General features: G+C 36.0%; 2 protein-coding genes across 2 annotated transcripts; both read left to right on the plus strand.

Moving 5' to 3' along the window:
• The first annotated feature begins 14,556 nt into the window (after positions 1 to 14,556).
• LOC139888787 (uncharacterized) lies at positions 14,557 to 15,265 on the plus strand. The gene is made up of 2 exons (XM_071871774.1): positions 14,557 to 14,779; positions 14,898 to 15,265. The coding sequence occupies exons 1-2, from the start codon at positions 14,557 to 14,559 to the stop codon at positions 15,263 to 15,265; spliced, it is 591 nt and encodes a 196-aa protein (XP_071727875.1).
• A 529-nt stretch (positions 15,266 to 15,794) lies between these two features.
• Positions 15,795 to 16,897, plus strand: LOC139888788 (uncharacterized). Its single transcript, XM_071871775.1, has 2 exons — positions 15,795 to 16,232; positions 16,487 to 16,897. The coding sequence occupies exons 1-2, from the start codon at positions 15,795 to 15,797 to the stop codon at positions 16,895 to 16,897; spliced, it is 849 nt and encodes a 282-aa protein (XP_071727876.1).
• The last annotated feature ends 522 nt before the right edge of the window (positions 16,898 to 17,419 follow it).

Below are 17,419 nucleotides of genomic sequence, written 5' to 3' on the forward strand. Positions count from 1 at the left end.
AAAGGTACACCGTGATGAGCTACGATCTCTTTAATGTAAAGTTGTGTAAGTTTTTCCATTTTGTCGGTTTCCTTCATGGCTAGGAAGTGGGCGGATTTGGTGAGACGGTCAACAATAACCCAAATGGTATCATAACCGCCCGTCGTTCTTGGTAGTTTGGTGATGAAGTCCATCGTTATTCTTTCCCACTTCCATTGCGGGATTTCGGGTTGTTGAAGTAACTCGGATAGCCTTTGGTGTTCGGCTTTGACTTTGGAACAAGTCAAACACTTGGCAACATAAGTAGCAACGTCCCTTTTAATGTTCGGCCACCAATATTGTTCTTTAAGATCATGGTACATCTTATTGGCACCGGGATGAATCGAGTATCTTGACTTGTGGGCTTCGTCTAGAATAAGGCTTCGTAACTCCCCATAACTAGGCACCCAAATTCTTCCGGTGAAATATCGGAGTCCGGTCTCCTTAACTTTCAATCGTGAGGCGAGAATGTTCAAATGTTCATGAGAAATGTTTTCATCCTTGAGAGCCTCATCTTGGGCTACCCGAATTTGACTATGGAGATTGGTGTGAATGGTGATGTTTAAAGCTCGGACACGAAGAGGCACCGCTCTTTCTTTTTGACTTAAGGCATCGACTACTACATTTTCATTCCCGGGATGGTAACGAAGCTCGAAATCGTAATCGTTCAAGGTTTCAATCCACCTTCGTTGTCTCATGTTTATTTGCTTTTGGTCGAAGATGTGTTGAAGGCTTTTATGATCAGTGAAGATAGTACTCTTGGTTCCATAAAGATAATGTCTCCACATTTTAAGTACAAATACAATGGCTCCAAGTTCGAGATCATGTGTCGTGTAGTTCCGTTCATGAACTTTTAGTTATCGAGAGGCATAAGTAATAACCTTCATTCGTTGCATCAATACACACCCAAAACCATGTTTCGAGGCATCGCAATATACAATGAAATCATCATTGCCTTCGGGAAGTGACAAGATAGGAGCAGTGGTTAGCTTTGTCTTCAAGATTTGAAATGCGGATTCTTGTTCGGTGGCCCAAATGAATTTTCTTCCCTTATGAGTTAACGCGGATAGAAGACTAGCAACCAAGGAGAAATCTTTGATGAATCTACGATAGTATCCGGCGAGACCCAAGAATTGACGAATGTGAGTAGGAGTAGTAGGAGTCTCCCATTTACTAATGGCTTCGATTTTTAATGGATTGACTTTAATACCTTGATCACTTACAATGTGACCAAGAAATTGAACTTCCTTCAACCAAAATTCACACTTGGAGAATTTGGCATAGAGTCATTATTGTCTTAGAAGTTCAAGCACAAGTCGGAGATGTTCCTCGTGTTCTTCTTCGCTTTTAGAATAGACCAAAATATCATCGATGAACACAATAACAAATTTGTCGAGGTATGGTTTGCACACGCAGTTCATGAGGTCCATGAACACCGCCGGTGCGTTAGTTAGACCAAATGGCATTACTAGAAATTCATAACTACCATAACGAGTCTGGAAAGCGGTTTTGGAGACATCTTCCCCCTTAACCCTTAGTTGATGATAACCTGAACGGAGATCGATTTTTGAGTATACACAAGACCCTTGTAGTTGATCAAAGAGGTCATCGATGCGAGGAAGAGGATATCGGTTCTTAACCGTCAATTTGTTTAGTTCACGATAATCAATGCACATTCGTAGGGATCTGTCTTTCTTCTTAACGAACAAAATCGGAGTGCCCCACGGTGAATGTCTAGGTTGGATAAAACCACGGTCAAGTAGTTCTTAGATTTAACTTTGCAATTCTTGCATTTCAGATGGAGCAAGTCTATACGGTGCACGTGCTACGTGTGCAGCTCCAGGAATAAGATCGATTTGGAATTCAACCGGTCGATGAGGTGGAAGACCCGGCAATTCGTCGGGAAATACATCGGAAAAGTCACTAACAATTGGCACATCATCGATATGCTTCTCATCGGACTCGACTTTCTTAACGTGGGAAAGGATCTCAAAACAGCCCTTACGGAGTAGTTTTCTAACTTTAAGGCACGAGACGAGGTTGAGTCCGGTGCAACTCTTATCACCATAGACAATCAAGGGTTCACCATTCTCGATAGGAATTCGGATTGTGTTAAGATCACAAAGGATGTGAGATTTCGTTTTGACTAACCAATTCATACCGATTATTACATCAAAGCTCCCTAGTTCCATGGGTATCAAGTCAATTTCAAACTCATTACCCAAAATGTTTAACGTACACCCACGGTAATATGTGTTGGCACTTAATAGGTTCCCGTTGGCTACCTCAATGGCATAATTAGTATCTAGGGGGAGTGGTGGAGTGCAAAGAGTATGAGTCAAAGTCTTGGATACAAAGCATCTATCGGCACCCGAATCTAATAAGAAAGTAACATAAGAGTTGTTGAGAAGAAACGTACCCGTGACTAGTTCATTGTCATCTCGGGCCTCTTGGGCGTTAATGTTGAAAGCTCGGCCGCGTGTATTGGGGTTGGATTTCTTCTTTGGACATGCATTTCTAAAATGACCCGTTTGGTCACATTCAAAACAAACACCCGGTTTTAGTGCATTGGGCCCCTTTTGAGCGACGGGGGCGGCACTTCTACAATCGTTGGCCACATGACCACTTCTTTGGCACCGGTGGCAAAATGATTTGTCACATTCACCATAGTGATGTTTGTGGCATTTGTTGCAAAAAGGTTTATTTCCACCATAACTTTTCTTGGCATCGGAGGTGAAAGGCTTTTTGGTGAAGTTGTTGTTGTTGTAGTTGTTTGATTGGGAGGCTTCCCACTTCCTTTTGTTGCCACCCGATTTATCCTCGGCCTTAGGTGCCGGTACTATGATTTCATCCACTGTTTCAATCAATTGACGGCCCATCTTCAAAGCTTCTTGTAGGCTAGCGGGTTTGGATGACATTACCTCGTGTTTGATACTCTTAGGGAGGCTATCCATGTAAAGTTCAAATCTACGGGACTCGGGAGTCACGAGAGCCGGACACATTAAGGATAGCTCGGCAAACCTTTGATTATAAGCATTGAGGTCATTCCCGACCGCTCTTAAAGTTCTTAGCTCTTGTTCAAGCTTGTGGGTCTCTTCGCGTGGAAAGTATTCGGTGATCATCTTTTCCTTTAAGTCGGCCCAAGAGATGGCGTGGGCTTCGTCGGTACCCATCGATTGCACATAAGTGTTCCACCAAGTGAGAGCGATACCGGCGAAAGTGTGAGTGGAGTATTTGACTTATCTAGGTCTCGACAACCGCTTATGCTAAAGACGGCTTCCGTTTGCTCAAACCATCGGGTGAGCACAACCGTTCCCCCGGTTCCATCAAAAGTGTGAGGTTTGCACCCCATGAAGTTCTTGTAGGAGCACCCTTCGCTTGAGTTGCCGACTCCTTGATTATTGTTGTTGTGGTTGTTGTTATTGTTGTTGTTGGAGGAGTGACCGGCCATGGCCGCATCCACGGCGGTGGCTATCATTCGTTGTAGAGCTTGTTCGGGAGTTTCATGGCATGGTACACGACGAGGAGGCATTGTTCCTTTAAAACACAAGAATATCGTTGATTAGTATTTTTAATAATACTAACCGTGATATGGAATAAGTATAGAGAGAAAAAATTTCTTGGCTCGCCTTAAATTCTTTATGTCAAAATGTCGGAACGTTCATATGTGTCACCGTAATATAATCCAGGAAATTATATTACCCTGATTCGTATGTGCATTCGAAATTATTTCATATAGTCAAGGTGGCGTGTCAATCAAATTAAACAACTTGAGATTAAGATGAAATAAGAGTTAGATATGAGTAGAAACGTTCGAGTATAAATGCACAAGTACTCAAGTAATTCCTACTTTAAGTCTATATGTCGGTTGTAGTCTAAATTCACTAATGTACCCTATGACTCGGGGTTGACACCAATGAACTCTAAATCCCTACAACCAATGCTCTGATACCATCTATAGCGACCCGACAAAATCGTCATTGACGGCGCCATCTACTTAGGTCCCGTTACGTGGTCATAAGTCTTTAAAATGACGTTTGACTAAAATATGTCGCATTCATTTCAAATGTAAAAGTGTTTCAAGTTTACAAAGGTAGTCCCACGACTAGTTACATTACAATGTTTAACGTACAAATGAAACCTATGCGACACAATTTTAAAAGTAAGCCAAAAGATGCTCCATGTATGCATATATACTCGACATCCAAGCAAGTATCAAAAAGAGTGCGGAAGCATGTATCACATAGCGCTCAAGGACCTGAGAAAACATATAGAAAACTGTCAACGAAAACGTTGGTGAAATCATAGGTGTTTTAGTAAACGTAAAAATTGAACCACAAGATTTAATATAGTTGATTAACCAAATCGTTTGCATTCCAAAGTGATTGTTTTTATCGCGAGCACCCAATTATCAAGACTTAACTATTTTGTACCCTGTTACGTAGTATTATAACATACACTATACTCGAAAATATATTTCATCCGCTAACGGTAGCGAACCGTCCGAATGAGGCTCGTCAAGCCCATGTGATCACATAATATAAGTTCTCGTTTACACCCTGCAAGTGTAACTAATGATAATTGAATTGAGGCTTTTTGTTCAAACTCGCACGTGGAATGTTTGTTTTCGTACTTGTGTTCAAAGTATAAAAGTATGATGCGTATATGTTTCTCATCCCATAGTTTAAAGCGTAAAAGTTGTTGAAAAGGTGGGACTATGATCTCACCTTAAGTGCACGTATGTACATGTACTTCACAAGGTAAACGTGTGCAAGAAAGAATGCTCGTCTCGACCTAAACAATAGGTTGCATCAAGAACGGTAAACACGATTGGTCAAAGATGTTCAAATTAGTCCTATGACTCTTTACGACTCGATTATATATAGCATGTGAATCAATTTGTCAAGTTTCATGCAAGATACAAGTAGTAAAGCATGTTAGAACAATCGTATAAACGTTTGGTTAAGTTTGACTAAAAGTCAAACTTGGTCAAAGTCAAAGTCAACGGGGTCGGGTCGAGTATCCGACAATTTTCCCATGATGAGAAATCATATATGAGCATGTTAACCAAGTTTCATGTTAATCGGAGTTGCGGTTAAGAGAGTAGAATTTTATGAAAAATAAAATACAAATAAAAGTGGCCTGGGCAGATGCGCAGTGCGCGCAGGGTTGCGCGGCGCGCAGTTGGGCATAGAACCAGGTCAGGATTTGTGTAAAAGGGGCAAGCATTTTCACTTTACAATGTGTGCGGCGCGCAAAGGGTTGCGCGGCTCGCATTCCTGGAAAATGTGCTGGTTGCAGAAAGTTTGCTAAGTCTCGAACCAAAACTCAATATAACATAACACATGAACCGAAAACATTCAAAACGCATGCCATATATCGTTAGAAAGATAATTTGATGAGGAACACAACTAAACACATTTCATTAATCAAAACATCACTTATAATAAACAAAACCAAGTTGAAATCTCACTAATTATCCACCATTAATGTTTTCAAGTTCATAAATGCACATTTATGATTCGGGAATTAAATGCATACATATCATACGCTGTTTTCTAGGTAATTACTCTTACAATACTATTATATACTCATGATTAACATTTCAAAGCATTCAAAGCATTTAAATTCCATTTTATTTCTATCAAACCCTAACTCAATATCACAAAATCAATAATCATGTTAATGAAGCATTCTTGATCAACCTACACATCAAATTGAAGCTAGTAATGCTAGTAACACATTTAATACATACACTTCTAACATCTAACAACATTTAAGCAACCAAATCTCAAAATCAAACACACTCATTTGACAAGTTCATGCTAGTTACTCAAAATGACAAAATCGAACATATAAATCATATATTCATGTTAGACTTGAGCCATAGACACTAATTAACACTTTTATAAGTTAAAAACATCAAGAATAAAGAATCTAGTGATTTTAGAAAGTTACCCAAACTTGATGTAACCGGTATGGAATCGAAGAGGAAGTTGCAAGGATCCCAAATATGTAATTTGTTTTGCAAAACACTTGCTAGATTGGATTTAGATGATGAATCTTTGAATTGGAGTTTGAGAGAAAAAGATGAAACTATTAAGAAAAATGGAAAAAGGAAAATGGATAATGAGTGGAGGAGGTGAAGTGTTGACTAGTTGACCTAGTCAAAAGTTTGGTCTTTTGGAAAGTTTAGTCCCCCCAAGTTCGAAGCGGGTGCGTGAATTACCTAAACGAATTATTTTTAAAACGCGTATTAACGGAAGATGTTATAATTATATAACGGACTTTAAAATATTTAACGAAAAGTAAACGAAAAAAGGCGGGATGTTACAACCATAGATACCAAGGAGTACCAACAACAATAACCGATGAAGTATTGATTCATAACTTCATTGGAGAAATATTCTGCGGCGATTACGTAATCTCTAAAGTCTTAGAGATTATCTATTCCAGCCGTAACTGTAAATCAGATGAGTGGACCGAAATGATAGAAGGAAGAGTAGAAACCCTGACCGGAATGGTGCACGATTTACAAGCTAGACTTGTTTTACCAGCAGCATCAACAGTACCGTCAGTATCACCAACACCGGCAAAACCTGTAGCACTACAAGTTCCGCCAATTCCATAATCACCAACATCATCACAAATCAACAATGCGTATATTGTATCAACGAGTTATGAAGTACTAACTCATTTTCCCTGAAGAAATTATATGTATATTTTATATATATATAGGAATTTTGAGATCAAAATAAATCTTTTCGTACTAAGCTATTATGTATGAATTAAAGAAGGGTAGATGCTACTCGGTTAAATTCATATTACTGATATGCTATAATGTACATCCTTCGTCAACAACTTAACCATCGTTAACTACAATCTCTGTTTCAATTCAATAAATTCCATTTCATAATAAACCAAGTGTATTATTTAATTATATGTTTGATTTTACGCTTTCATTTTCGATGGACTCGAAACTTTCTAAGAAAACATCAATAGTACCTTGCGAAGTTAGCAAGAGTTCCATGAGCACCAACATAATTCACCGAGAAAATATCAATAAAACTGAATAATGAAGTATTGATTACATTAGTGAAATACTCCGCGAAGATTATGAAATCTTTAATGTTTTAGAGATTATTCATTTCTAATCCAGCCGAAAATCAAATGAGCTTAATATGATATTAACTCATTAAATCTGTATTATATCTGAAGAAAATATACATACATATATTTTTATAAAGACTGTAATAAAATTCTCTGGTATAAAATATTACTTGTAAAACTTTTAACGGGTAGGTAATACCCGAGAGATATATAAAATTCACAATTAATATGTTACATTCTTCGATTCTGATTCATCAAATCAACTTCAATTTTTCATTCGAATAAGCCTTGTACTCATTGTTACATGGGAACCTTTTATATCTCGCCACATTAGCAGTAAACTTACCAACAACTTCATTGATCTTTGACCTTTCGAAAAGTCATTATACTCATTGAAACTCTATCATCTACTCATCCACATCTTGTAACAATAATTGCCTTACCAACTACAGGGAATTAGCAATCAGTATTTTGAATCTCGCAGTGTTTCTATATCAACAGTTATATACATACATATAACAATTATCTCGTAGAATTATGATCTTCCATTATGAAATTCTGAAAAGCGCCCTGCCTACGAATCAGTTCTTGAAATTTTGAAAAATGCTTATGAATCAGCAAAAACTGTAAACGACCGTAACAGCCAAAAGTTTGATGATAAAGAATAGTGTGTTGGCAAAGCTCAGAAAAAGAGAAGGTTTGAAACTGGAAAACGGATTGAGCAAACCATGAAGGAGGCTGTGGACAAATCACAAAGACTAAACCTGCCTTCAAAGAATCCAAATGATTCAGTATCTTCTGAAGTCATTAATGAATATCTTGTTCCTGACTCAAAACCTTTACGAACAAATCTTCTTCATCATCCATCGATATTAGAAATTTTAAGATATCATCGTATCTTTCATTATAAATATCCTCGATATTTCTGAAGATATTTTCATAACTATTCTTATCTGAAACCATTTATCTCTTCGCGATATCAGTGTTACATCAGAAAGAAAACTGTTTTAGTTACTAAATTCTGAAAAGTTTGAACTTAAATTATGAATGTTTTTGAAGTAGTGTTGGGAACTGAAGCATGAGTTAGTATAATAAAATGACACTTGATCAACGTGATTATATTACAGTAAGGCATGCTGAGTTTCTAATGGAACGTGATAAAGGTTCACAGATCATACCCTCATCATGAACCGTGTTATATAACTCTTTCATTCTATTTAACCTCTAAACATATCAAGAAAATATTTTTCTTGATGATTCGGTCTTTTCCGAATATTCTGGTAATTTGACAAATCAAATCGTGCTATTACCTTTCCTTTCTACTTTGTATATTATGATCATTTGAAACTCCGTACCTACGAATTCTGGACCATTATTCGCTTGACTTGAAGTCGGGAAGAAGAAAACAAAAGCATGAAGCTCCGAAATAGAAATGGGAGTATAAATCGCAGCAAATAAGAGAGAGCATTAACTGTGGATGTCAATGATTATAGAAAGACAAAAGCAGGGACATCGAAATATAAGGGAAGATATAAAACCCAACTACAACCCTGAAATTACAAACCGTGTATATCGATGCATATAGCAATATAAAGACACGAGATAACTAAAAACACTATAAAACCAAGAGTATAATAGAAGTAAATAGATTCTTCCGGCGAAAGATGAAAAAGAAGAATGACATATATGAAAGTTAAAAGTATATCAAGAACCAGAACTGGATGAAGGATATTGACGAATACTTTAAATTATGAATTAAGGAAGAACGTACGGAGTTGGAGAAAATAATGGAACATAAGAGGTGAATTTATAGCAAAATATCAGACATAGCAATCGAGGCAGATTACCGCATTTAATCAAAGAGGATCATAATTTCCTTGATTACCGGAAAATCAAATCTATTATAGATTTCAAGGATTATCTTTAAATTCCTTGAAATCCAGAAATCCACCGTGACTACATCAAAAGTTAAATCTTTACTCAACTTTTTGTGACAACTTTACTCGTACGTTTCACATAATCGAATCGTTTTATCTATATTAGTCAATAATGATGAAACTCTATTTCATCAACTCGTATTCATCATGAAAACATTTTTTGTATTCATGACAATCTCTATCAAATTTTGGGACGAAATTTCTTTAACGGGTAGGTACTGTGACGACCCAGAAATTTCCGACCAAATTTAAAACTTAACCCTTATATGATTTCAACAAGATAAGTAAAGTCTGTATTATTGATTCTCAAAATTTTTGAACTAATGTTATATATTCAGTTAATCTTTGACTATTGACCGACGATTCACGAACATCTATTTGTAAATAGATATACATATATATATATAAATATATATATACAATAAGTTGGAATATTAATTATAAATAACTTGCAATGTGTATTTAAAAACTGATTTATGTATATTAAATAAAGATATATACATATATATAATTTCAAGTTATATTGTAAACGATAGTAACATTCGTTTATTGATTCGATTGATATTTAGATAAGTTAACTAAAATGTTTAAGATGAACAATTAAAACACTAATTTGCTACAGTATTTTCGAATTGCTACAGTACCCGAAAAGCTACAGTGTTTTCGAAAACTACTATTTGCTACAGTAAAAATCATTTTGCTACAGTAAACCACTATTTCAAAATGAAAATGTATGTTTATTTTACAAATGATATAAAAATATAATATTAACTTAGATATAAAATGTTTTGATTTAAAATAATATTATTATATATTAAGACGTTAATTTATAGAAGCAAATGACCAAAACACTCGAAAGTTCAAGATACACTTTGATTAATATAGTTTATTGATAATTTAAGATTATATTTTGACAAAGATACGAATCACGAAATGTAAAGTACAAGTTTTCTAAGCGTATGAAAGGACGTTCGAAAAACTGGAACCGGGACATAAGTCGAACGTAAACGTACAAGACATCCGAACCAAAATTATAAGTTAACTAGGCACGAGAATATAATATAATATATAATTGATTAATATAAATTATATAAATTATATATTTATTTAATTATGTCGACAAGCAAAACAACAAAACAACATGAGCTGTAAAAGCCATCCCATGCGATCGCATGGGAAATGGCCTAGATAGCCATGCGATCGCATGGCAGTCTGGGTCAGGCACTATCTATAAATTCGATCGATTTCTGGCTTCTTACACACACACTCATATCTATATTATTATTATTATAATTATTTATATTATTATTATTATTATTATTATTATTATTATTATTATTATTATTATTATTATTATTATTATTATTAAAGATTAATATTAGTATTAATCTTATTATTATTAGTAGTATTTGTATTATTATTAGTATTATACATAAAATACTACGACGAGGTTATGTCCAAACGATTTCAAAACAAGCTTTTCGATCGGGATAGAGTTAAGGAAACTATGGGTTATAGCTATGGAGGTTATGGGTAATGATCGTGGGTATTGTTCGCAAGTCAAACCTAGTGTTTATCATCTCCGTTGTGTCTACGTACTTTCCTGCAATATTGAATCACAACATTGATACGTGAGCATTCATATTTTACCTTTTATATATTAATAGTGTATCCATGTCTAGTGCTCGAGTATATATGTTTATGCATGCTTGTATGCTAAATTTCATCGTTAGATAGTTTTATGATGAATCACGAATTTAATACATATACTACTGATATAAAGTATATGATATGCATGTTATTGTAAAGCTGGTGAAAAGTTAATAACTTTTCATTTAGATATCGCGTGATTTCGATGAATGAATTAAAAGTTATGGTCAACTGAATTATGTTTGACGTCAATTGAAATTGTGTTTGAAACTGCAAATTAATATTTAAACAACTTGTCTATGAGATTGATAAATTGAATTTTTAGATATTACTAATCGAGTAAATGAATTTCTATATAAGGCACGTCTTATTGAACAATTGTCAAATATGACCGTTTTTATCATATTTCAAAGCCTTATAAAAACTATAGTCTGATTTTACAAGTATTGAGAAACTATATGAAGTGTTAAAATATATTCAATTGCCATGATCATTCAAATATAATATAACTCCTGAAATAAATAATGTTTTGAGTTTGATAAACTATAAATTCGTTCAATTATCAAGACTTATACTATGTTAATATAATAAACATGTATAGATTTAAAGATCATATTGGGTCAGGTTGACTTTTGAGATGATTTTGTTAACTTTTGCATGTCGGTCTCGAGCATTAGGATTGTGATACACTATGAACCGACCTAGCTTGTTAGACATGTATTGACTAACATATGTTCTCTAGGTTGAGATCCACGGTTATTTTTCATTCTGAGTTTCGGTCACATTTCGGTGAATGACCTTAAGTGCTGCTAAGGTGAGTTTCATTTGCTCCCTTTTTAATTGCTTTTGCAATCTATATTTTTAGGCTGAGAATACATGCACTTTATTTTAAACGTAATGGATACAAGTACATACTAAATTCTACACCGAGTTTGAACCGAAAATCCCTTAGCTTTGGTAACAAGTAACTGCCGGTTATAAGAACTGGTGGGTGTGAATAGTTGTATATGGATCCATAGGGCTTGACATCCCCGTCTGTTCCAGGTATAGAAACCCTAGCCTGAACTATAAAACAGACGTATGCTATTTGAGGTTAGTACGCGTTGGTTTGCGTGTATTGTACATGTTAGTTGCATGTATGTTAAAACAGGGGTACTTATTATATAGACGTTAAAGTTTAGTTACCAGGGTGCTCAATCTTGTAGAATATTTTGATAAACGTTTCTGGATGAAACAACTAAAATCTTGTGATCCACCTTTATATACCGATTATGCGCAACATTAAAACTATGAACTCACCAACCTTTGTGTTGACACTTTTAAGCATGTTTATTCTCAGGTTACTAAAAGTCTTCCGCTGTTTGCTTATACGTTATACATGCTATGTGCATGGTGTCATACATGCTTTATTCAAGAAAAAGTTGCATTCACAAAATCATTACCATGTATCTTATTTTGACTGCATTATCAACGGATGTAGTATTGTAAACTATTATTTACAGTGATTGTCTATATGTAGAAATCATCAAACGTTAAAAACCTTGGAATTTGATATTCAATTATGGTGTGCCTTTTCAAAAGAATGCAATGTTTACAAAACGTATCATGTAGAGGTCAGTACCTCACTGTGAAATCGATGAATGATGTATTCATCCAAATGGATTTGGACGGGTCATCACATTATGATTTAAGGTGTGTTTGCTTACCTCTATATTAAATGGTTTAATACTGAATGTCGACATTTAGCACGTTTGTTTTTTAAAATAATCCTTTGTTATTGATAACATTTGTATCGAAAACATTAGTACTGAATACTAACGCACAGATTATGAGTTCGTCCATTGAAATCATTTTAACTTCAATTGACAAATATTTGATGAAACACCAAACATGAGCCTTAAAAAGTTGTTTTAAAATCGATCGTTAAGAATAATATTATATGTACATCTTTAATTGTATATGTTTTTAGTACCAACTAATTTCATTATGTCAAAATCTCAAGCAAAGCAGAGTAGACATACATCTAAATATCTATAAGGATTATCAAATAATCATTTTAACTTCAATTGACAAACATGATTCTGTGTGTGTATATAATACGGAGTATTCTACAAATATTATACTAACGTAATTTTTTAATGAAGATACCCTCAAGCTAGTTTATAAGTCCAAGACTTACTTTGTCAATGTTGTAGAAGAACGCAAATCCTTTTCACGACCAAAAGATAGATATATGACTATAAGGATAGTCTGTCGGATTCTTCTACAGATTTTATTGATTCAGACGATTTATCTAGCTGTAAAGATTGTGAGCCTCAACTTGAAGAAGAACATGGTCTATACGATGACATTTTTTGCGGTCAGGATTTTAATGACATCCACAAAGGAAATCAGGTGGACGGTGGTGATGAAGATTCGGTGGAGTTCACCGGCGACGAAGGTGAACTGGCAAGATCAGATTGTCCCAATGCGAATGGGAATTACGAGGCAGATTTGGCTGATGAAGGATCCACGTGTCTCGGTATTAAAAATTTATTTAATGAAGATGTAGAGTTTGTAACGGAGACCGAGGGGAATAATCATGCGGGTAACGTCTCAACATATTCCATTGCTAGGGTTATGATGGATGAGGAAAACAAATCGACAGACTCTTCAAAGAAGGAAAAGGTGGGGTATCAGATTCCAATAAAAAAGAAGTGGGCCGGATGCAGAAATGCCCAATACCATTGAGATAGAGGTTAATCAAAGTAACGGGCCAAATAAGTCTGGCATGGAAATAAATAATCCTAGCCTATCTCAAAATGGGCCAACTTGTGATAAAAGGGAGTGCAGGCCTGTTAATAAACCACTTAATCATGCGATAAATCCAGATGGAAAACCTGTTAGTCAAAATCTCCAAAGTGCTTCAGTCTCCAACGCTACCTGTTCTAAATCGACTGAAGTTTCTACCTGCAACAATTGCTATTGGAAGACTATGGGGAGCTATAGGGCCTTCTCAAGGATTATGAGGTTCAAAAACATGGCTAGGAGTGGCTCTATCAGCGAGATTCAGATGTAAATCATGTGGGAAACGTTCCAAATTGAAACCTAGGTTTAGTTCAAGAAACAAGAAAGTGATGGGAGAGAATGAAAGGACGACCAACACATATGTTAACAACGATGAATTTAGAAAATATGGGGAGCAACTTGGATTGAGTTGGCCTACCTCTAATCCCTAGTAAGTTCCTATTTAGTTCTTGCTTTTTTCGACTGTATTAAGTTTTTCAATGAAGATTTTATCCTTAAATGTTAGAGGCTTTGCGGTTGAGGGTAAGTTTGAGTGGGTAAAGAATTTATGTGTTTGTGAAAGACCTAGTATATGGGCGTTCCAGGAAACAAAATGCCATTATGTTAATGATCAGTGGGTGCAACAATTGTGGGGAAACAGTGATATCGGCTATGTGCAGAAAGAGGCAGTGGGGAATTTAGGAGGATTACTTTTAATATGGAATACTAGCTGATTTAGCGTTGTTGATGCGGTAGGGAATGAATTTTTCTTTATTGTTCGAGGTAACTGGAAATCATCGGGACAGGAATCTGTTATCATTAATGTATATGGACCTCACGACGATGGAAGTAAAAAAGTGTTTTGGGATTCATTGAGTGATCTTATTTCCAAAATAGATTCAACATGGTTGTTATGTGGTGATTTTAATGAGGTTAGGGACGGTCGGAATGACTCAATTGTCAATTCAATCAAAGGCGGGCAAATTGTTTTAATGAGTCCATCTTAAAAAATAATCTTGTCGAAATTCCAATAAGTGGTAAGAAGTTCACTCGAATTAGCGATGATGGTACAAAGATGAGTAAACTAGATAGGTTTCTTGCGACGGATAATTTTATTAACCTTTGGGAAGATCTTTCAAATATTGCATTGGATAGAAGGTTATCGGATCATTGTCCTCTTGTGCTTCGGGACAAACTGATCGACTACGGATCGAAACCTTTTAAAATCTTTGATGTATTGTTCAAAGAAGAAGGGGTTGTGGACATCATTAAAGAGGCCTGGAATGTCCAAATTAGAGGTAATAGAAAAGATTGCATTTTTAGAGATAGGTTAAAAATGTCAAATATGCACTTAAATCATGAAGTGTTAACGCATTTGGTAACCTCGAATCTGAGATAAAGGTGTTAAAAAATCAGCCTCTGATTGGGAAATAAAGGTAGAAATAGCAAACCTTAATGAGAATGATCGAAAGGAGTGGTTAGAGTGTAGAAGAAAGTGGATCGAAAAAGAAAATATTAAATCGAGAATGTTAAAGCAAAAGGCAAGAATTTGGTGGATCTTAGAGGGAGACGAGAACTCCAATTTTTTTCACAATATCATTCACAGGAAGCATAACAAGACTAATCTCAGGGGTATTCACATCAATGGTGTATGGAGTGAGAACCCAGAAGAGGTAAAAGAAGCCGTTTTCTGCCATTTCAAAAGCATCTTTCAAGCTACTGACCTGATGAGGCCACTGCTACCAGGCTGGTCCGATTACGGCAGCCCACCTGGTTACAGGTGATCCGAAAATGAGGCAGCTTCTCTTGAATACGAATTTAGTGAGGCGGAAATTTGAGATGCGGTGAAGGAATGTGGTAGTACAAAAGCACCGGGTCCGAAGGGCTTCAACCTTAGATTTTATAAAAACAATTTGGGATGTCGTTCAAAAGGATCTCGTCATGGCCATTAATTATTTATGGGAAAACGGATCTATCTCGCCCTGGTGTAATGCTTCGTTCATTACTCTTATTCCTAAAGTTAAGGATCCTGTTTGTCTAAATGAATATCGTCCTATAAGTTTGCTTGGAAGTTACTATAAAATCATTGCGAAGTTGTTATCCAATCGGTTGAGAAAAGTGATTCCAAATCTTGTGGGATACGAGCAAAGTGCGTTTATGAAGGGGAGAAATATGATAGATGGCGCATTATTTGCAAATGAAACTCTTGATTTCCTTAGATGTAAACATCAGAAGAGTTTAATTTTTAATGTGGATTTTGAGAAAGCTTTAAATTGTTTAAGTTGAGAATTCTTAATTGAAATGATGGAAATAATGGGTTTCGGCGGGAAGTGGAGGAAATGGATTCTTTCTTTTCTTAAGACGGCTTCGATCTCAATCCTTGTTAACGGGTCGCCCACTAAAGAGTTCAAACTTGAACGGGGTGTTAGGCAAGGAGATCCGTTATCTCCATTCCTTTTCATTATTGCGGCGGAAGGTCTAAACTGGCTAACTAAGGCTGCAGTGTCAAACAACCTATTCAAAGGAGCGGAAGTTGGGAGAAATAAAATTCCCATCTCGCTACTTCAATATGCGGACGACACAATTTTTTTTGGGAAGTGGAATGTGGAAAATACTGAAAGTGTCTTAAAATTACTTAAGTGTTTTAAATTAACATCAGGTTTGAAGATAAATTATAACAAAAGTGATCTTTTTGGTGTGAAAGTGGATTGTAGAGAAGTAGAAGCTATTGCTAGAATTTTTGATTGTAAGGTTGGTTCCTTCCCATACACCTACCTTGGGCACCCATTGGGGCTAAAATGAACAAACTGTGTAATTGGACACCGGTGATTAACAAATTTGAAAAGAGACTAGCAGATTGGAAAGCTCGTGTGATGTCTTATGGTGGTCATTTGAATCTCGTCAAATCGGTTTTAAATAGTTTTTCGTTTTATTATTTTTAGCTCTTTCATGCCCCGCCTTGCGTACATAAAAAGCTTGAGTGTGTGAGACGCAAATTCTTTTAGGGCGGGACGGGTAGTGAGGAAAAAATTTCTTGGGTTAAATGGGTTGATGTCATTCGACCTTTTGATGAGGGCGGGTTAAATTTGGGTTCTCTTGATTACAAAAATATGGCTTTAATCGGCAAGTGGTGGTGGAGGTTCAAAACCGAAACTAACTCCTTGTGGGTTAAAGTCATTAAAAGCTTTTATGGCAACTCCAGTTTGCTTGACACGGTGGGGCAACCCCACACTTTTGTTACTAACACTACTTGGATTCATATAGTTAAAACAGGTTTGCATATTGATTCCCTTGGCGTCAACTTCAAGGCTTCTTTTGTAAAGTCAATCGGAAATGGCAAAGCAACATCGTTTTGGAAGGATGTTTGGATTTTAGATGTGCCCCTAAAAGAAAAATTCAGTAGATTGGCTCGATGAACAAAACAGGCTGCTGTCGGCCTTTGTGATTGATTCTGACACAAATGATTCTTGAAAGTGGTCATATAATAGTGGAGGTAAATTTGTTACCAAACTCTTTCGGATGATATCGCCTCTGAGATTTTTCCTTATGGTTCGAGTTATAATGATACTATGCATAACAATTTGGTACCCAAAAAAGTAGAGGTTTTCATGTGGAGGGCGAAACGGAGGAGGTTTCTCGTTTTATCGGAACTCGATAAGCGTGGTATTGAGCTCCATTCCGTAAGTTGCCCAATATGCGATGATGACGTTGAGACCGTAGATCACACTCTTATTTTTTGTAAATACACACTCGAAATTTGGAACAAAGTTTGCAAAAGGTGGGGGTGGAATAGTACGACAAATCTCAGCATTGGCGAATTGTTTTGCGGTACCACGCCCCATCAAAATTCGGATTTAGGTGAGAAGATTTGGCAAGCGGTGGAATGGACTTGTGGATACCTTATTTGGAAAACCGTAACCAAAAAGTGTATGGTAGAA

The sequence above is a fragment of the Rutidosis leptorrhynchoides genome, chromosome 2 (assembly GCF_046630445.1).
Source record: "Rutidosis leptorrhynchoides isolate AG116_Rl617_1_P2 chromosome 2, CSIRO_AGI_Rlap_v1, whole genome shotgun sequence".
NCBI classification, from domain to species: Eukaryota; Viridiplantae; Streptophyta; class Magnoliopsida; order Asterales; family Asteraceae; genus Rutidosis; species Rutidosis leptorrhynchoides.